We start from the raw sequence: 21,584 nt of genomic DNA, 5'->3' as shown, positions 1-21,584 counted from the left end.
TGGTGTGAGCAGTAGCACTAGTATTGTATCTGTAAAAACCTTATTTCCAATATCCTAAATTTATTTTGTACATTTACTCCTACATACTGACATGGTGTTTATTTTTTTTAAAACACAGAAAATGGTGAACTTTGACTCAAGGATCCTCATCAAAATAAAACAAACCTTAACCCTTAAACCCAGATTTAAGCACTTCAGTGTGGTTCTGATGGAAATGGAAGCAAAGGCACAGACACACAAACTGTGTGTACTGTGTATATGTACCACATATACATAGATTAAATATATGTAAATACATGTTTATGACTTTGTCCTTGACCCTGTCATACTGTTTTTTTTACAATAAAGAGATCCCTGTGAGGAGCAGTGATTTGAGCACCCACAATGTGAATATATATTCAGAGGGGAAAAAACTCAGTAAGTCATTTTAATAAATAACACTACTTTCGATATGCATTCTCATAGCGCTCTTTGCTTTATTTTATTAAGGTTTTTGTGATGCTTCACCGTTTATCTCTAAATTAACTGTTCCTGTCTAACTTTTATTCACTCATCTGATGTGAAATTCATGAATTAGATCCTAGTATGTAAGAAAATGATGCTCTAAAATTTTCATATACTCCAGTTAATATGATTTGTGAAGCTTGAAGAATAACACTTCCCAAAGAGGACTTCCTGTTATTGTTCATGTGCCTCGTAAAAGCTGCAATTAAACTGCACCTATTAATATTGTGAACTGTCAAGAAGTCTCAAGCGAAAATTGCTCGGCGGCACAAACATTATTGCCCATAGGCAAGAAATAACAAATCTGTTTGTTTGAAGAGTTTTTAAAGTTGGTTTTGTGGGTAATTAAGGTGTCTGGAGAACATTCGGTTATTTGTTTTGTCTTTTAGTCAAAGCATTTCCTCTGTTTTTTTTTTAAGTTGATGAAATTTCTTTCATTTTTCAAAATAAAAGATCAGTATATTTTGAACCTGGAGATTAATAAATAACAATAAAAAAATCAGTGTGATTGTGAGTTTATAGGACTTTAAATCTTGTTTTTTGGGTGTTAATAAATGGATTAAACCCCTAGTCTTGTTACTTTTGCTGCTATTGCTTCAAATCCCTCTGTGAAAGTTAAAGGTCGACTTCATTCAGTATTTTAAAAACAAAAAAGTTTTTCTCTATAGTGACACTGCCATACACAAATTACATTTCTCTGAGTCATTAAGAGATTTTGTTTGTTTTATTATAATTTGATATATTAGTCACTACATCAAGAATTACAAACCTTTTTCTATTAAAAATAGCAGTAAACCAAACTATTCTGAAAGGACTTTTACTTTATGAATGCTTATGCATGCCCTGGCTTCGGACCGTCAATCAAAACAACCTTATACATGTTTTCACACAGTTTTTCCAAACTTCACCATAAGTATTCCACAGCCATGGGAAAGTTTTGATACCTTCCAGAAGGGGAAAAAAAAGAGATGTTCGATGAGTTTAGATAACATGTCATGAAAGATGAGCTTAAAGTAGAAATTTGTGTTTACAATATTGAACACCGAGGTGCGCCGTATATATGAAACATGTAGCAGGAGGACATGAGGGGCCACAATGATAAAAAAACACAGTGGGAGCTGCTTTGAGGATAATGAGATGGCAGCTTTTGTGGTGCTTGAGGAGGATTAAGTCCAACAAGTGTTCACAACTTGACTGATGAGAGAGCTCCACCTACCAACTGTCTGCTAAACTAAAACACACCAAACTGAAATGTAGTGTGAACATAAAGATATCATCTAAATAAGACCCCCCCTCCTCACCTCGCCAATTGTGGCTTATCATGAAGATCGTTTCTGGGGTGTAATTATTATTTGGACACAAGCATAAACATCATTATCTACATATTACTGGCTTTAAGTAATAATTTTCCTCTTCTGAACACACTGGGAATACTTTTTTTAAGGTGATGCTAAATAATGTTTGTAATCATTTTAAATGTTTTTAAACTATTATTACAGTCAAACGAAATATTAAGTAAACTAAATTAAACAGAAAATAATAAAAAATATTGTCTTTTTCACCTCTTTATTTCATTGTTTTATGTATACCTCTACATAAGTGTGTGTGTGTGCATGTGTGTGTGCTCTCCATCTCCAACAGCACATTACACTTAACACCCTCGACCCCCCAAAAAACACATAACCCCCCCCCCCCCCCCCCCAATTTGTACATGGGAATGATTTTAGCTGTTATTTCTTAGAGGATGTTGTCGTCATGACGTTGTTTGCAGGTCTGCGGGTTATATGTAGCTGAAGCTGGGAAAGATAATGGTGTGGTACTGAAACAAACTTTAACTGAGACTGGGCTGCGTGTGTGGGTTTTTTTTTTTAAATGTTTTAAAAATTTTACAACTTTTTAAGCCATTTATGTATTAGCTCATGCATTTCTTTTATTATTAAAGTGGGCTTAGTAGGCCTGCGTAACTTTATAGCTACTCTGTTTAAACAAAGGCAATGATAATCAGTGACAATAGATTTTTTCTCTACATTGTTTCAGTTTTATTGGTAACAAACTCAATAGAAAAGTAAATTTTTCCTGTTATATTTGTTGTATAATTACATATATATATATATATATATATATATATATACACAACAAAACATAACATAGTTGTACAAATACAAATGCAACATAAAAGTACCAAATAATCCTAAATAACCCCGTACAGAGTAGGCTGATGTGGTAAAAGATTTTAATTATATAAACCTATTAGTAACGTTGATATGTTGTTTGTTATTTAATAGGCTGTGTCACCATCATATAGATTTTTTTTGTTAAAAAAATTTGCCAAGTTGTCAAGTTGTCTTTAAGCCCCAGTCACACAGGCCCAGAGGGTTGATGAACCCCAGGCAACCACTGGCTGTGTGTTCCTGAATACTCGCCACCCACTGAGTCTCAGTAGTTCTTATTCAGTGGGTGTCTGAATAAGAAATATAATAATGCTAATAATGTGAATTGTTTTTGCTGTTTTTTTGGGTATTTTTTTGAATCAGCTCTGCAAACACGGATAGCAAAGTAAAAAATTTAAAGACCACAGCAAGATCACTGTTTGTTTCTGCAGTCCTGGTCCCTTTCTTTCTGCGACTGGCTCAAATCGTTGAGAGAAGAATCACTTGTGGAGCCACACTGCCACCTTGAGATGCCATTTTTCTATGGCAAAGATAAAAAAAATAACCTTTTCCTTGACTGTTTAGAGTTTTCTGTAGGATATCATACTCGCCACTAGATGGAGGCAGCACATTGCTCAATGTAGAGACTGAAGCCACAGCACAGAGTATGTGGCACCCACAGAAGAGAGTCATACTGCTGTAAATGTCTTTAAATGAAAGCTCTAAAGAGCTGATGAACTCTTTAAAACTGTGACCTACATGGAAAAATCATTCCATGTGAACTTTAATGACTTCTTCTGTCTTTGAAGCACATAGAGCATGCTTTCCACATCAACAATTCTTCCAATCAAGTGTCCAGCTTAAGACTAATTATATCCAAGATACCCTGCCTCATGATGTTAAAACAAAACATTTGACATAAATGTTTCTTTAACCGGAGCCTGTCTGCATTTTTCTGGAATCCCATAAGTGTTACATTTCTTCTTGGAGAGGAACTTTCTAATAAAGTGGAGTCAGACCCCTTCTGAGCCCCGCTGTGATTACTTTGGTTGGTATTGACACATTATTTGCCAACACTTCCCTGTTTTTTCTGCATCTGAGACGGAGGTTTTTCTCTAATGCAGCTTTTCCACTGGGATCCAGGCCGCAGAGTAATTGTCCGCGCAGCACCAGGAGTCGCTCTGTCTGACTGTAATTCTATAATATCGGGGTTGGCTATGACAATAATCCCTGGGCTCATCACACGTCGCCAAAACTGTTTCACAAACTCAAATGTATGTATGAGAATCTGAGATTGTGGAAAAGGGAAGACTCGCTGGCTCTGAAGCTTCTGTCAGCAGAGTTTTTTTAAAGAAGAAAGCTTTCTGTGAACACACAGCATCTTGGCTTCACGAGTGGTGCTTTTGCTTTCTGAACTAAAGAACCCAAAAGATGGAAAGCAGAAAATGTGGATCTGCGGCATAACTGTGGTCACGTGAACGCCTATTTGTCATCCGTTACGGAGTATATTATCATTTCTGAAACTAATTTAACTTTGGCTCCCCATATAGCACAAAAAACTTAAGGAAATGAAGCAAAGAGGACAAAATTTTAAGCTCCCAACAACAGAAGAGGGATCATTAGGTTGCTGCATTGCTACCAATATGTCTGGTTTGTATTACTTTTATTCAAATATCTCCATATATTCACTGTGTCTGTGGGTGTATGATACAAACTGGGATAAGGATGGTAATAGAACAACATAACAGGATGAAGGATGCAAAAAAATGGGCAGATGGTGTTCTGCTGTGCCCGGCTTTTGCAGCTTCACAACACGGCGTCAAAGTATTTCGCTTTTAAATCATTAAAGAAATGTTCAAAGACGAGAGAAAGCATCAATAGTTCACAACTTCCATGCTGATATCATGTACAGTATGCGAATTATTACAGCACAGAACCATGGTGCTTGCTCAGAATCGCGTCTGAATAATACATTTTACATCGGCTTGTTTTAGCAATACTGAAAGAGGTTGCACTCAAAGACAGACACATTTCACAAACAGCTGAAAGGATGGCATTTTAATGCTACATTTCATATTTAACACACATGTAATTACAGACAAAAGGCAAAAACAGGAATGAGACCAGACAAGATTATTCTTTTTTGTCGCTCTGTTGTCTATCTTGTTTTCTCATGACAAGTTGAGAGTTTGTGTACACTGCTGTCAGCAAACTGCTAAATTTAACCAATAAATAAACCAGAGTCAAGTGTCATTTTCAAACTGAGGCGAGGATGCAACTTATAGAGAAGTGATAACTCAAAAACACATTGCTATTTCTTTGTCATCAACCCTGTAAAGCGAGAATGATGAAACAATTGCCAGAAAATAGATTTTTTTAGTTGTTGTTCATACTGGAGTGTTTATTGTGTTTAGCAGTTTGAATGTCAGAGTTCGAATTAGGCTGAGAGATACGGTGACGGGTTCGGCCATCAGGAAGGGGCTCAGATTAGAGCCGCTGCTCCTCCACATTGAAAGGAGTCAGTCGAGGTGGTTCGGGGATCTGACAAGGATGCCTCCTGGGAGAGGAGTTCCAGGCATATCAGACTGGCAGGCCTTCTCCCCTTAGGCTGCTGTCCCTGTGACCCAGCCCCAGATAAATGGAAATAGATGGACGGATGGAGTTCGAATTAGTAAAACAATAGGGACAAAAAATCACACTCATGGTGCTGAGGTTTTAAAAACTAACATATTAAATATATTTTGAAAATGCATGATGGGGACCCGATCATACGTAGCTGAAAAATACGCTGACTGTTCTTGGCTACCTGTTCAAAACAGAAAAAGGCATGAAACCACGATAGTCTGCTTTTAGCTTGCTCTGGTTTTTTGCTTTTGCCGGTAAGTCAAAGCAAAACATGTTATGTTAAAGAAAGAATATAACTTACACATGTGCAGGTTTATTTTTTCACCAAGCCAAAACTAAGGCCACCTAATACAGTCCTGCAGTGAGTTAACATATGGGAATCTCAAATCTACCCAAGGGTTATTCTTTTAACGTGGATGTCCAGTGTCAGAAGTCTGCATTAGGAGGCGGTTGGATTAATGGATGCGATCAGACAACATCCAACAAGAAGGGAACCAGACAAGAGTTTGGTCTCCTTATTGACTATGCCTTTCAACTTGTTCATCCCTTGGGTTTAGCCTCACACATTAAATTATGTGACATAAACATATAAGGGCCAGATTTGCTAAGAGTGCAGAGGCAAGACTGCTTGTAAGAGGTGGAAACTGATGCTGTTGCATATGCATTTCTGGGAGTTCCTTTCTCAAGGCACAAAATCTAAGGAGGCAGATATTTAAACTAATATCCTAAAGTTTGCAACATGCAGTCTTTACATTTATGATCTTTTCCCCCATGAACTTAAAGGCACTTCTACATTGGCTTGATTTTATAGACCAGGAAGCTATGTGCATCTTTGATATACAGTATTTCTCTTTATTACTTTGTTCAAAATGGTTATACATCCCAAGGCGTTGTTACCCAGGTTCCCATTGCATCTGTTTCAGACACCCGGGAACTGTTAAACTTGTAAAAAAAAATTGTGCCAAACCGATACACAATGTGAAGCTGGTGGGTTATTACAATGTAACAACCTGGGAGTAAGACGATATTGGACAAGTGACCCGTTTTACCACTTAGAGATGGAAACCTTAGCACGTAAAGATGAAGTTTAGAGCTTGAGAATTTCTTTACTTCCCAAAGATGAAGTTGTCATAGCATGTAACATTTGTAGGTGGTCTGATGATGAATGGCAGTGACTTATAATCCTTTACTGTAATAATAGGGGCTAAACATGGAAAATGAATGGATAAACCACACTCTTGGGGAATTATACAGTTAACGAATGATTAATGTGTGGTTGTCATTTTTTCCTCCCATCACAGAATAGTTGTACTGTATATAATCAATAAAATCCTCACATAAACAGGTAAACCCGTCAGACTTTACAGCTTTACCGCTGCTGGTTTGTGGGGGAGGCTGAGCCGCGAATCTGTGGATGCAAGACTTATTTACTCCTGTTTCAGAGACAGTCGGGCCCATTCAGTGACTGCACAATCTCCACCATTTAGCTACAGTCTATTTCTGTGGCATATTTATACCCATGTATCAGGCCCCATAAATCTACCTGTGTTAGGCTGAGCAGGATCATTTATGCAGGAAGCCTGTGGAAATAAACATTTGCACACATTAAGTGTATGTTGCATTCCTCTTTGTGCCAAACACATGGACAGACTTACATGTGAAGGCCAACCGATAACAACACGTATACACATAGACACAGAAAGCATTCATAGTGGGCGGTAATAACATAGTGCTGCTTTTAGGAGGCCGGCCACAGTTCTGTGGGCTGAGAGGGCACATACAGGAGATGTTATTGCACTATATGTTTATAACGCTGCCATGGAAAAATAAGAGGCTCGGCCACAGGCATTTCCTCAGTTCCTCTCTCTCTTCAGTCACCCCTCCAAACCAGCACTGAGGGAAGGCAGTCAGCATTTAGATGAGGGCTGAGCATATGTCACACTTCATCATTTTCAAAAATAGGCATTCTAATTGTTTCTTTTTGCTTTTGCATATATTTAATCACAAACCCCATTCACCGCCCAGCTCTAGTTTCTACCCAACTCAGCTATTTGTTATGTCTCCTGCTGAGATTCTTCCCTGAAATTGTCTTATTTACTTGAGATGTGGATTTAGTGTAATGTTAGAAACATGGGACTTCAGACATAAATATTTTAGATAGACTATCTGGTGCATTTATTGTTTGGTTTGACCCTCATATTGCCCAACAATGACTGCTTAAATTGCAGACCACCAAGTGCTTTACGTTTATCTCACTGCTGACCTGTTTGAAAGTTGCTGTACATTTTAAAAAATCTAAATGAATTGGTTTTTTTTTACTCTTTCTAAATGTTTTTCCATGTAATGGTCATGGAAGTAGCAGTCCCTGTAACTAAGGTTGTGACAAAAAACAATGTTTACCCTAAATTAAGTACATATCTTTCTTCACAGCCTGTTCTAATGAGTCATTATTCAAATTTCTTTAATTTACTAAAGCAAACCTATAGAAATATAAAGTATAAAAGTTGCTTGCAGTTACTCTAGGAGCACGTAGGGCAAATAGAAGGTCCTTAACCCATCTTTGGGGGCCAGTATCTGCTCCTTTGTGCAAGGAGGAACTGCCAGAGCTACAAAATTACCTCCAGCAGGCCACTAATGGGAATATCTCTGATCAAGTCAGACCCTGTGATGGTGCAGTGGGTATGGGTTCCTCCTGGTTGCGACAATGCCCGGCATCATGTAGCAAGAGTATGCAGAATGAAGGAATTGACACTGGCCTCCATGCTCGCCTGACCTAAGTCCAACAGTGTTAGATCGATCCAGTCCCACCAGGCTACACCTCAGACTGTTCAAGAGCTCAGTGATGCTCTGGTCCAGATCTGCGTAGTGTTTTGGATGTCGTTATAGGCTTAATATTCCTGGTTAAGCCACAAAAGGAAACCATTTCTGATATTCGATGTGAATTTTACTCATTTTAAGAGTACTATTGAAACAAACTAGCATGTTACAGTATAAAGTCACCTGAATCACGATGATCTGATTTTAATTGGCAAAAGGTTGATGGTGGTGATTAGTCTTTCCAGATACTCAATTTATTTAAATTCTGTATTTGGAGCTTGTTATGTTGGTAATTTAAAAAAAAAGACAGAGACAAACTAATTTTCAAAATGTTAAGGTCCATAACAAGGCATCACTAAGCACTTCCTTCAGTCCAACTTTCATTTCTTTTCCAATCACATCTCTATTAAACAGAACATTCAAGGACAAAGGAAGCACAGGAAATGAAACTGATTCTACTGTTGCCCCATGTCGCTCTAAATGATAGTGTCAGCCTGTAATATAAATGTAAATAACAGCTGGAATCATGTCGCGTCTAATTATTTTCAGAAACAGCCATCTTCTGTTCATCTTCTGCAACTCTGAAACCAGCTTTCTGTTTGTGATCCAAACGATAATTAAGCCTCGGAGCACGGCGGTGAATGTTTGGTCTCACTCAGCCTGGCTTTAAAGAGAATGCTCCTTTTGGATGCTGCACTATGAGCATATATGGGCCTTAAAAAAAACCCAGAACTCTAGCTGCTCATGCCTCTGATGTGCCATCCAACTTTAAAATACAGCTTTGCGAGCTCGGTCTTCTTCAAAGCCTTCTTTTTCTTTGCTCTTTTCCTCCCTCCTTTGGTTTTTTCTTTTTTTTGCCCCCTTCTGCCAGCTCCAGCTCTGCTCTGCCTTCTGCCTCAACATGATGTGTAGAACTGAGTAAAGAAGTCAGGTGAAAAGGCTGAAAGGAAGTGCAGCTAATGCATGAAACAAGCCACTATTGCATAAGTTAAAAAGTAGCTATAGCTGAGAGAAAAATACTGAGAACCTGCCATAAAATGAGACACTGAGCGACTGGTGGTCTGTGTGTTGATCACCATTCTGTTTAACATTCGCTGCAAGCAATCAGTGTGGAAAAAACACCCCTTTCATTCTCTTTGACTCAGAGGCCTAATGGCTTTTTTAGTAATGACTTTGTGTCTTCAGTGGCACAAACATCATTAACCCGGGCCATTGTTATTCTAATCTCTCTCTGTCAGTGGTCTGAGAGGCAGAGCCCCTGTCCTGCTGAAACAGTTTCCTCATTGTGAACCTGGCGAATGGGGGTAGATAGAGGTATTTTAGCTGCTGCCACCTGAGTGTGCATCAGCAGCCAGGAAGCCGTACATTTAGGGTGGTCCAATCCACCATCTCCCAACCGCGTCCTTCTGGCTCTCGTCTTTATGTGGTCCTAATTCTAGCTCCCCATCCTGCCTCCCTCCAGCCTCCTTTCCCCCTTCTCTCCACACAGCCTCTCTCACAAAAAGCCCCTCACACGATGAACAAAGTTTCACTGGCCCTCATTTGTTGACTTATCTGGCATGGCAGCAGTTTGCCTTTTGAAAAAAAAGGAGAAAAAAAACTTGTCCGGCTAGTTTTTGGGAGGTGGTGGACTGTTGTCGCTTAGTCGGACACAGAGGAAGACCTTCTGCCGCCTCTTCCATGACTTCAGCAGGTGCAGAGACAAACCTCAATGACATCTTTGTATCGGATGGAAGATTTCGGGTCGTTTTTAATGGCTCTCCTGGCCCAAGCCACGTCCTCCACGTTTGCCTTTGTGGAAACTGAACGTGAGACATTAGCAGTGACAGAACCCAGAGGGGGCAACCATATATCCTCAAGTGACACAGACACCAAAGGTAGTTGATTTTTGGCCTCTGTGGCTGCCTGTCACGCTGCATTTATCACCAACTGCTCTTTACTGGCTGTACTTATTCATGTTGGTTCAGTGCTGCCTCCAAGCCTAGTGTACAATAGAAACTCACAATAAGTCCCTTTTCAGTCCATTAGGCTCCAGGATAAAGCATCTCTGAACTCATTTATCTTACTATTAACCAGGGAAGACCTATTATTGATGTAAAGAAAAAACCCATTACTGAACCATTGTTGGCTTTAAGTTTACTGCATCCCAGATCATCACAGGTAAACATTCAAGCTGTGCAGTCGGGCAGTTGTATGGTGGAAACGGCAACAAAGTGATTTCCGTTGCTGGCAGTTCTTAGAAAAGTACCCCAGATTTATGTCCACTGGGAGTTATCCAGAGCTCTGCATCCACCTCTAACCACATGTTGCTATCAGATGTGACTATTCCATGATGTAATTCTCTCTGTTTGCTTATTTAAATGCAGTTTATCCCCCCCGGTGCTTGGAGTTTGTACATTATTGTGCCCACAAAAACATTTTCATATTTATGGCCAGGGTAAACTTGAAACAAGCCAGTTCATACAAACTATCTATTCACATTTCCGAGTGTTTATAGCTGCAGTTTATAACACCAAATTCAAAGGAAACCTAACAGCCTCCAGCTACAGGAGGGGGCACGATGTGTCGTACGTATGGTGGGAACAGTTCAAACTTCTAAGTGGGGAAAAAGAGGAAGCATGTTCACCCCCTGCTTAATATCTCAGCTGTGTGCACTTAATCATTTGCTATATGAGGTAAGGTTTAGTCAGGTCACAAGTTACTGCGGTTACTGAGATCAGATGATTTGAGGAGGAAGTTAAGATGTTGAACTTTGATCTTTACCAAATGTTTGTTGTCTGTAGGAGTAGGTATCAATGTGCAACGCTCATACATTATTAAAGGTACAGTGTGGAAAATCTCACCACTAGATGTCAGTAGATTGCAGTAATTCTGACTTGATTTGTTCAGGATATCCTGCACTTTTCTATTTTCTTTCTTTCTTTCTGAAGTGGATCTAACATTGCTGGACTCGGACAATTAGCAAATAACATCTCGTACTATGTGAGTATATAATCAAGCTGTTTATCAGAGGGGAAAGTGTGATTTTTAGGACACTTGAGCTAACGTAACCTAGCATGAAGTTAGATCATTAAACTGCAGGAATGTCTTAGAGACATAAAGACCTGGATGACCTCTAATTTTCTGCTTCTAAATTCAGATCAAACTGAGGTTATTGTACTCGGCCCTGAAAATCTTAGTAATATGGTATCTAACCAGATTCTTACTCTGGATGGCATTACCTTGGCCTCCAGTAACACTGTGAGGAATCTTGGAGTGATTTTTGACCAGGACATGTCCTTCAATGCACATATTAAACAAATATGTAGGAATGCTTTCTTCCATTTGTGCAATATGTATAAAATTAGAAATATCCTGTCTCAAAGTGAAGCTGGAAAAACTAGTTCATGCATTTATTACTTCCAGGCTGGACTACTGTAATTCTTTATTATCAGGATGTCCTAAAAACTCCATGAAAAGCCTTCAGCTAATCCAAGATGCTGCAGCAAGAGTACTGACAGGGACTAGAAAGAGAGAGCAGATTTCTCCTGTATTGGCTTCTCTTGATGGCTTCCTGTTAAACCCGGAATTGAATTCAAAATCCTGCTTCTCACATACAAGGTTTTGAATAATCAGGCCCCATCTTATCTTAATGACCTTATAGTACTATATCACCCCCATTAGAGCACTTTTCTCTCGTACTGCAGGCCTACTTATTGCTCCTAGAGTATTTAAAAGTAGAATGGGAGACAGAGCCTTCAGTTTTCAGGCCCCTCTTCTGTGGAACCAGCTTCCAGTTTGGATTTAAGAGACAGACACTATCTCTACTTTTAAGATTAGGCTTAAAAGAAACCCCGACTATTATGACAAGCTACTCTAAATATGTTACAAATTATCTCCACTACATAAAAACATACTTAAGAATAACAAAATTTTTTTTTGTTATTCATTAAATCTTTGTTGTTTAAAACTATTTTGGAGCCGTGGAAGTGGCCATTTTTTTTCTGGCACTATGACATGTATTGGTTGTCGTCAGTATAGGCGCTTTCGTTCAGCTAACCTGTTTTGTTGTTTTGCAGTGTAGCAATGGTGTTAATTAACTTGCCTATTAGTAACCTGGTTACGACTTAGTAGACCAGCACTATACTGGTCATGGAGACTAACAAGGGCTGCCCAAAGAACATCTGGATTAAGACATATGGCTTCAAAGTTTTGGTGCACTGTGTTGCATGGAGAATTGTAATTTTTCATAATTTCACTGTATAATAAAAAATAGAATTCTATTAGTGTTTTTATCATGCGCTTATGCGTTACCATGGGTAGCTGCTGCCATAAAATTGAGCTCTTTACAACAAACACTCTCAGTAGCTGCATAGACACCAGTAGTTTTCCCTCACTCTCGCGTCCTCGTGTGACGGATTGTTTTCATCTTCATCTAAACTAAGTACTGGTTGACTATTTTATCCTCTCCCTCGGTTTGCTCTGGTTCAAACGGGAAAAGTCGAACAGAAGCCATTTCCAGTGCGCTGCTAATTGTGAACCCGATGCGGTGCAACCATGTGACGTCACTACCCAGAGTGCATTGAGAAGAAAATAACAAAGGCGGCCTACTGGTAAATCGGTTTTATATAAAATGTAAAAGGAAAACATTTTGCGTATTTTCTACATATTTTGAGTCTGAAGGTGCAGACATTAATTCAAATTTCCCTCCAGAGCCCGTGAACACCTATGAGCTCTGTGTTCAAGATGGCAGGACAACATGGCAACTTCCAACAATCTGTTCCTGTGTATTTTTCATGAATTCATTCTAAGTTTATGAGAATGTTTTCTATTAGCTTGTAAACGTCACTTACATTTCACTGACAGCAGCCCAAACCACTGTGGCTAAAATTACAAGGCAAAGAGCTCTGGAGAGTGTAAAGAAAAGTGAACAAATGTACTATAAAGTGCATTTCTTAGCTAAATTAACTGTGAAAAAAATATTTATTCATGATCAAATATCGATTTATCGGCCCTGGATTAGACGGATGGATCAATGAATGGATACCATCTAATTAGTGATCATGTTTGAGGCTGTGACTCACCATCTCTCTGTAATCATGCATATTATTGGCATGTCTTTTCTATCATTCACAGAGTGAAAATGCTGCACATTTGTTATGCATGGTGATTCTGAGCCTCACGATCAGCCACCATTAACCGTTCCATCAGACTCCCAAAGCGTGGACGGTGTGAGGCTTTATTATTGCTGGATTCTGTCCCATGACCAGAGTGTTTGCAGACTGCAGTGGATTTCATGGAGCTCACAAACGGTGACCTCAAACAATGTGGGGTTCTGTAGTAGGGTTGCCAACCGTCCCTTAAAATATGGAATCGTCCCGTATTTAGAAACAAAAGTACACGTCCCGTATTGAGCTAATAAGGGACGCACTTTGTCCCGTAATACAGTGAGAATCAAAAGTAGTCTATAACTTTTAATGGAATTAACACTTTGTTTGAAAACATAATTCCCAGCCCCTCTCCTGCTTTGTGACCAATGAGCTGACAGCACACTTATGACAATTCGAGTATGACAAGTCAGATTACCGCTCATCTCATTGGTTGAGGAAAGGTCGCTTACGGAGAAAATACCGGAAGACAACCGATGACCACAACAACAAGCATGGCCAACAGGGAAACAAACGCCGACACTGCGGTGCAAGTCTCGGACGGCACACTGTGCGTCCATAAAATGAAGGTTATAACAGAAAATCTGTCGCTCTCTCTCTCTCTGTCTTTCACTCACACAGACACGCACACCACCACATCAACTTTGTTAAATTGCTAATGAAAAACATTGATCAGGCAGCTGTGATTGAGCAACAGTGTAAATCCAACTATTTTCACGGTTGTTGTGGTCGTGATAATTTTGTGATGCCACATCGAAAAGGCTCGGATGAGCTTTCCAAAGTTCTACAAGTTGTGCCTCCATCGCTTGTGTCCAGATCACACGCTGCACAGCTGTGCTGCAACGTCTTTTTCACCGACGTTTACGTGTTTGCGCGTGAGCAGCTGCGGTGACACCCTCACGAGCGATTGATGATCGGGAGCTGGTCGTGAGGTGTTAATCGCTTCTCGTTACCCCACGTATACTACACGACGCACGATGAAGGCCAAAATCGGGCTGATCACCAAATCGGTCGCACGACTCAAAAATCGGCTCAAAATGGGCCAAAAATCGCACAGTGTAAGCCCAGCATCAGAGCAGCAATGTTTGTTCGCTCAGAGAAAGAAAAAAAAAGGCTGCAAAAGTACAGGGAGGAATGGGAAAAGGAAAACACCTGGCTGGAAAAGTGCACTATAAAGCGCACTGCACTGTGTGCTGGCGCACTTTTTCCATAGGCATGCTTCTATTGGTGGGCACATGAAGAACATGAGGGGCGTGAAAGCTCGGGGAACCCTTTACCAATTTTTTGTCCGCCAGGCCACGGCAGAAGCAGATATGGTATGTAAACACTGGTTTGTTTTTTTTAAACCCTCTGGTTAAGGTTAATATGGGCATGTGCAGTGAATATCAGCGCTATGTGGCCAGAAGTGTGATAATATAACTTATTTTGTGTAATAAACAAATGCAAGGATAGATGATTACAACAAATAGATGACTAATACATAAAAGTAATACATAGATGAATAATGATGATGAGTTAAGATGCGTAATCATGGGAACAAGTGGGTTTACAAACAGGAGCAGCTGATTAGCTTTAGAAAAGCTGAAATAATACCTCAACTGAAGCCAACTGTACTAAATGCACTAAATGTGCGCTGTTACAAGAATATTTTTCGTTCTATTGCTTTCTATTAATTTATATAATTTTAAGTTAAGTAGGACAGAGTTCTTTTAAAGAAAGATTTACTTATATTCTCAAAAGTTAAGCATGACAGGCTTCTGTTTAAGAAAGAGACCTGTTTTACTGTGTTAATGTTGTCATTGTGAGCTAAAAATAAATGGCTAAATGATCATTTGTTTCCCATATGGTCATATCACAAAGAATATGCATCTGCTTAAATCAAGTTCAAGTCAAATGGTTAAAAAATAATTTCACACACAAAAAAAGAGCTGCCACACTGGGAAGGGTGAAGACAACTGGGTTGCCCGGCCCTGGCCACGAGGTGTCCCTTATTTATTTTTCAGGGAGTTGGCAACCCTATTCTGTAGTGATTCTGGGGCCTAAGCAAGCCCAGCTGCACCCACCTGCTAATCCGATTGTTCAGTCTGACGTCACTAGCCGTGTCTGGACCTAAACTCCGCTGCAGGTCCACATATCAAACGATCACTATGGCATTACTGAGAGTTGAAAAACTGTCTAAAGTCTTTCATTTTTAATAAAATGATCAGCGTTCTCCTCTACCAGGTGTAACAATTGAGTTTAACATCCAGGCATCCATGAAAGCGGAATTTATGACATTTAACGGAGTTAGAAGTTAGCAGGGAGTTAGCTCGCTAGCTTCTATCTAAATACAATATAGCATGTCCTGACTGCGGGGTTTTGGAAACAAATTAAAACGTACAGCTCTGTTATATCTTCCAGCATAAATGAAGACAGAAAACTAAACAGCAGTGACGTTTGTAGGGTTACTGAAGTTTGGCTAGCTGGTATATAATGATGTGCTACGTGACCGCTAGCGACACAGCTATGTTAGCATAATATAAACAAGATAACTTTTTTTCCACTCGATAAAAGTTAACATGAGTGTTCTCGGTGGTCAGGAACAAATGTAATCGCATGGCAGGATGCTGTAAAAGGACCAAACTTCAGCCAGGAGAACAACTGAGATAATCCATCCACAATACGAGGTTAGTCATTCATATACTGCTGCATGGGCTGGGCTGTAGTTACATCCTAAGGTTTTAAAAACTGAGCTTAAATAAATGATTAGTGGTAATAAAAGCCGAGGGAGGTCAACAGGGATCACTGACTGTTTTAGGAGCTTTTTGAGATCAAAAATAAGAAAATACATAACATTAAACATGTTAACAACACAAAAGCCATATTAAACGCAGACTACTTTAGACCCGGAAGTAGGATTCGTCGCGTCATCACTGAACAACCGGATAGCTTTACTGGCCTGGCCCAGTGCTCTGACCTCCTACATTGCAAAAAAACATCCAAAGCATTAGATTGTATATTTGTCTGTACGGTGATATGGTCAAAAAGCCTAATTTCAAATTTCCAAATCTTTATTTAGAATTTAGGCAGTACAAATTTAAGCGTTCTAAAATCACCCACAATTCCAAAAATATCTTCAATCCTAGAAATCCTCACTGTGATTAACTTATTGTTTCTGCTGACCTTGTTACACCAACAAACTATTTCCTTCCTTTTTACTGATATTAATGATATCAGTCACTGCAATCACCTATAATTTCTTCTTCTTTTGTTTTCGTCCTTGTTGAAGGAGGAAAACAGCGCGGCACCCAAAATTGCAGCGGCTACACCTGCCACCGCGACGCCTCCAATCACAGCTGCTGTTTGAACCTATGGAAAAAAACACAATAAAGAGAAAAGCAGTTGTGCTGGTTGTTGGAGGGAAAGCAGTTATTGCATTGTTGTTGAGGTTGTATTTCAGTGCTGACTTCCACAAGGCTGCAATAATAGACAGTAAAAACAAAATAAAAAATAATGACCATGTTTACATTCATTAAAAATTGAGCGGCTGCCATGTTGCATTTTCTGATTGAACACTATGAAAAAGAAGTTTTTTTTAATGCATCTCAGAGAGCTATTTATGGCAGCGAAGGTGACAAAACGGGTTGACTAAGCAAGCTTTTTTTGGAACTTGCAAATCAGCTAATCTGCCGTTTGATACATAATCAAAATTTATTCAGCACCACATCTGCTTCTAATCATTTATAATAGATTGTGTTACATCTTTGTATCTTTACAATAAATGAGGCGCTTAGATGATAAACACATCCAGCGCAGGTGCAGACAAACACTTTGATAAAATCATTTCTCACTGAAACAGCAATAAAGTGTTACTGTTGCTCTTCACTGTTGGTTTAAGCCATGTTCAGCTTAACACAAGAGAATTTACAACCCATTTGATCTCACAGACTTTTCTTTTAGGTAAAAATCCCTCACCTGTCGGGACTCTGGCTTTCCATAACGTAGCTCTGTGACAAAGTGTTCACAATTCTGAGTAGCGATACAGTAAGGCAGCTCTCGACCGACCATCCTGCAGGCATCCCTCACAATGGCAAGAGGCTCACGAGGACTGTACTCATTATCCAGAAGATTATTGACCTCAAATTCGCTGGAGCCGACAACTTCCCAGATCTTCTGACGCCTCACCTGCGCCTTACCGCTGTCTAGTAACGTCAGCAGTTCACCGAAGGATCCCAACTCACCACCTGGATGTGCTTTTTTTGGAAGAGGAAAAAGGAGGTCAGAGAGACACTAAAGCAACATCTGTGAATTATGTAGGGCACGTTAATGTGTGTTTTGTGCAGGTCAAAAATGTAATACTCACTCGGAGGCAGTAAATGAACAACTTCATTTCCTCCAATGTAAACAGCCCAGTGTTTATATGCCCCCCGAGAGATCTCGATAAGGTCCCCTGGCTTTGGCTCTTTGTCAAACTGAAAATAATGAGAAAAGGCAGCACTCAGTATAAACAGACAAGTGAGCTAGTAAAAGCTGACTAGAGGAAGAACAAAAATCATAACGAGGTGAAAATATGAGTCGCCTAGTAATTTTCAGATATTGTAATAATGTATAATATATCAAAGTTGTTTGAATCTCTTTGCTGTGGCAAAGAAAAAGGTTAGCATAAATTCTGAATTTTCATATATCTAAAAATAATTAAAATTTGATCAAGTAAAAGCACACAACATACCAATGTAGTCACAAAAATGTGGACTTAAGTAATAGTAAAAGCAAGGAGAGGATCACTCACCAGTGTTGGTGCCATGGCTTCACCTCTTCAGTCAGCTGGTGGGCACGACTGGTAGCGAATTTACTCTGACTGGTACTGAAACTTATTAGCTTACATTTCAGATGGAGAAGTGCTAATATGCAAAGACAGATTAGATAAGCGCATTGGTAAATACCACATGGAGGCTACATGGCCTAAATTTGCAAATCATTAACTAGAAAAGCCAATGAGACTGTTGCTGTTAAGCAGCTGCCAAGCAGCGCGCAGTGCGAGAAAGGGTAAGTTTCATTTCTTGTGAACTGTTCATTGGATTGAGCCTTCTACAATAAACCAAAGTTCATTGTAAAGAAGGTGAAAATCTACAGCAACAAGATAAAACACTCCAACATCAGACAGATACAAGACAAACAACTATTGTAAAGACTTTAAGGTCCGTCTTAGTTCTCAAATTATTTTTACTCATAATTCAAGAAAAAAATCAATATCCTGTACATGTCAATCTGGGATTTTATTTAAAAGACCTCTAGCTTGTTGACCTCAAGCTGACGCTGACTCAAAGGAACTAATGAAATGTTATTGTGGAGTAAACTGACTGAATACAGTTGTAAATGTAATGATTTTAAGTGTTTATTTGTGGTTTATGGTCTTTCATGCCTTACAATTTATTGACAAAATAAACATTGTTAACATTGGTGCAAAGTTAGTTTGTTCCATAGTGTGGCAGTTAATGCATTTGCTTGGAAATTTGAAGGTCCCTGATAAAATTCTAGCCCAATGCACAAAAACCCTTTGTGTTTGCGTCATGAAGGGCATCGGTTATAAAATTCTGCCAAAGCAAACAGCTGGAGCAACCTGCTGTGCTATTTAAGACAAGGGAATTGCTGAAAGTAGCATTTATTACCTTTAGTGGTGTGGTCTGTTAAACAGCAGCTATATATTAGCATTTATTTGGAGGCAGGTAAGCGTACTAAGAGTCCAACATTATGATCTGTAGAAACTCTTGAGCACTGCGTTCACTAATGTGTCACTAAAATTGACAGTCTACTGTTTCAGATTAATATTATCTGATCAAAGATATTCTGACACAAGGCTAATGTGTTAGCCCCGATAAGGATAAGTGGAAAGAATGAAGGGATGGATGGATGGCCAAACTAGAAGTACTGACAACTGCAATTCCTCAAATGGCCACTTGAGGCTGACTCCAAGTGTAATTGACCCCCATGTTAAAATGCCTAACTTCAACCATCTTTAAGTCCAGGTACAGGTTTAGTCTCTAATTTCTCCCTACATAAAACTGATCTCAGCTTGCACACTAGTTATCCTATCCTGATACATCACTGGGCCATTGGTTCAGCTATGTGAAAATGCTACATCCAGATGAACAGAATCAGCTTATTGAATATAATATGGCATGCTATCTTCTTGTAGGAAAGCATATCAAGTGAAACTGAAAGTGTCCAAGTAAAATTTTTATATTTCATTTGTGTGTTACTTTGTCTTAAGGCTCCAAAATGACAAAGTAGGGAAACTGCAGCCGAGTCATTTTTCCTCTCTCTGGTTTTGCCATTATTAGAAATCTATTTTTTTTATTGCTTTCCTTTTCTGCATTTTGATGTAAGACCCTTACTGAACAAAATTTAAAACTGCACATGTACAGCAACAGCAGGTGTTTGGTAACATCATCCAGAAGAACCTGGAAAAAAGAAGCTTTGTTTCATTATTATTGTCCGGAAAGCATCCAAGTCAAGAGACCTGGAAGTTAGATTTTTCCCCAGTTCCTCATTAAGTACTTAAAACAGGAAACCCTCAATCAGACCAGCACAGGGAGCTCCCTGGCCTTTTAGCTTTACAGGATGTTTGGAGGAATTCCCCACAGTATGATCAATGCAGCACTTTTTTTCATTAAATACAGCTGTAATACACTATGTCCTGCACTGTTGCCAAGACGAATTTTTTCAAATTTTTCTTTTGCTGTTCTACTGTCTTCACCTCACTGACAGCAGACAGAAGCCAGAGGAGAGATTTGACACCAGACACTGAACTCCTTCCTCGTCTGTTAGTTCTGGCTTTTAACGTGGCTTGTATACCTCCCATTTATTCTTCTGACCACCATACCTATACTTTTGACCTTTGTGCTTTCTCACTGAAAAAAATCATGTGTTATATACTGGGTTTAATCAGAGCCCGAGGCAGAGAGGAGGGCTCTCATCTTCAACATCTGCCCCCTAATATTCTTCCTAATCCCTCTCTTGTGATGGTCTCATCTTGTGTGACTGATGAGCAGCAGTAAAACCCTCAGTAATCTTCAACTGTTGGACTTTTCCCACCTTTCCTCCTGTACAGTCAAACCCTTTTCTCCCAGTGCACACCACTTATGGAAGGTTCAGGCAGGCCCTTGTCAGATGTTGGTCTTTGATATGCTAATGCTGCTCTCTTTTTCATGGCTTTTTTAAGTATTGACTGTTAGACTTGCAAGCGCAGCACGATCTTTGGCCTGTTACAGTGAAAGAGGGAGGAGATTTTGTTGGGAGCGGATTGCTAAGTCAGTGATTTGCGCTCCTTTCCCTCACCGAGTCTTAAAAGGAGAAACCACCTCAATCAGCTGCAGAACAATGAACGTTCAGGAATTGGTGGCGATTGCAAGGAGCGGCAATCCCACGGCTGGCACGCAAACGTTCACGGTGCACTCGGAGAAAAACTTGTCCCCTTTTGTAAAAGGCTTAAGTTTAAGGTAACTAAAGTGCGTTCTAAAGTGAGCAGACCTTTTTTTGTGAAAATAAAGAAGCACCAAAAACACATGAATGACTTCAGGTCACATACAGGACAAGAGAAAAATGCACATACCGATTTATTTACTTACTAATCAATAACATATGCTGCTGCTTTTAAATCAAACATACTAAATTGGATTACATGGCAGAGAATACATATAAATATGAGGGTCTTTTTTGAAATTTTGTTCCAGAATTCTGAAAAAACAAATTGAAAACATGTTCTGCAAATAATTGTAACTAAGTATTTACTTTGAAAGGCTAGAGGGATAAAAAAGGTTCCATAACATTTAAAATCCTTTAGGAGAGTGTAGTCTCCTTGTGGAGAATATTATATTTTAATATAATATATTTTGGAGAAAGAGAGAATTTCAAAATGCCTGTATTTTGGTGTCTCATATATCATATTAAATTCTGGATTGCAAACTCAGCCTGAACTACTTTCTTTCTTAACAGAACAAGCTCAGCTGAAGTTGCCTCCTGTGCCCATATTCAACCACAAGTGGATCGTAAATCACGCCGACTGTTTGGCAGAAGCCATGGATCATTGTACAATGGTTAATTAAAGCCAAATCAATTTCAGTGCCAGTGGTCTTTTTTACACTGTTTCTACAGAATGCAGTCCCACGGTGGAGTCAGGAGGAGGAGGATGACGAGGACCATAGCGTTTGCTCAGGGCTAGAAAAGAGCCTGCCACTCATATTTGTACAGAAGACAAAGCCTCGTGGGTTCTCTGGCACTATATGAAAGATGTGTTTTCACAGCGCATACAGCAAATACAACTGTTATTTTTTTTTCTTTTCTACTCTTTTCCAAAAGCGAT

At 39.4% G+C, this 21,584-nt stretch overlaps 1 protein-coding gene across 1 annotated transcript; it reads right to left on the bottom strand.

Annotated features, from left to right (window-relative positions):
• Nucleotides 1-16,275: 16,275 nt before the first annotated feature.
• On the bottom strand, nucleotides 16,276-18,277 carry LOC113012219 (phospholipase A and acyltransferase 4-like). The gene is made up of 4 exons (XM_026152281.2): nucleotides 18,012-18,277; nucleotides 17,586-17,694; nucleotides 17,198-17,475; nucleotides 16,276-16,591 (listed from the first exon to the last, which is right to left on the bottom strand). The coding sequence occupies exons 1-4, from the start codon at nucleotides 18,024-18,026 to the stop codon at nucleotides 16,469-16,471; spliced, it is 525 nt and encodes a 174-aa protein (XP_026008066.2). The 5' UTR covers nucleotides 18,027-18,277; the 3' UTR covers nucleotides 16,276-16,468.
• Between the last annotated feature and the right edge of the window lie 3,307 nt (nucleotides 18,278-21,584).

This window comes from Astatotilapia calliptera, chromosome 19, assembly GCF_964374335.1.
Source record: "Astatotilapia calliptera chromosome 19, fAstCal68.1, whole genome shotgun sequence".
In the NCBI taxonomy this organism is placed as follows: Eukaryota; Metazoa; Chordata; class Actinopteri; order Cichliformes; family Cichlidae; genus Astatotilapia; species Astatotilapia calliptera.
This window is presented reverse-complemented; position numbering and strand designations above follow the sequence as displayed.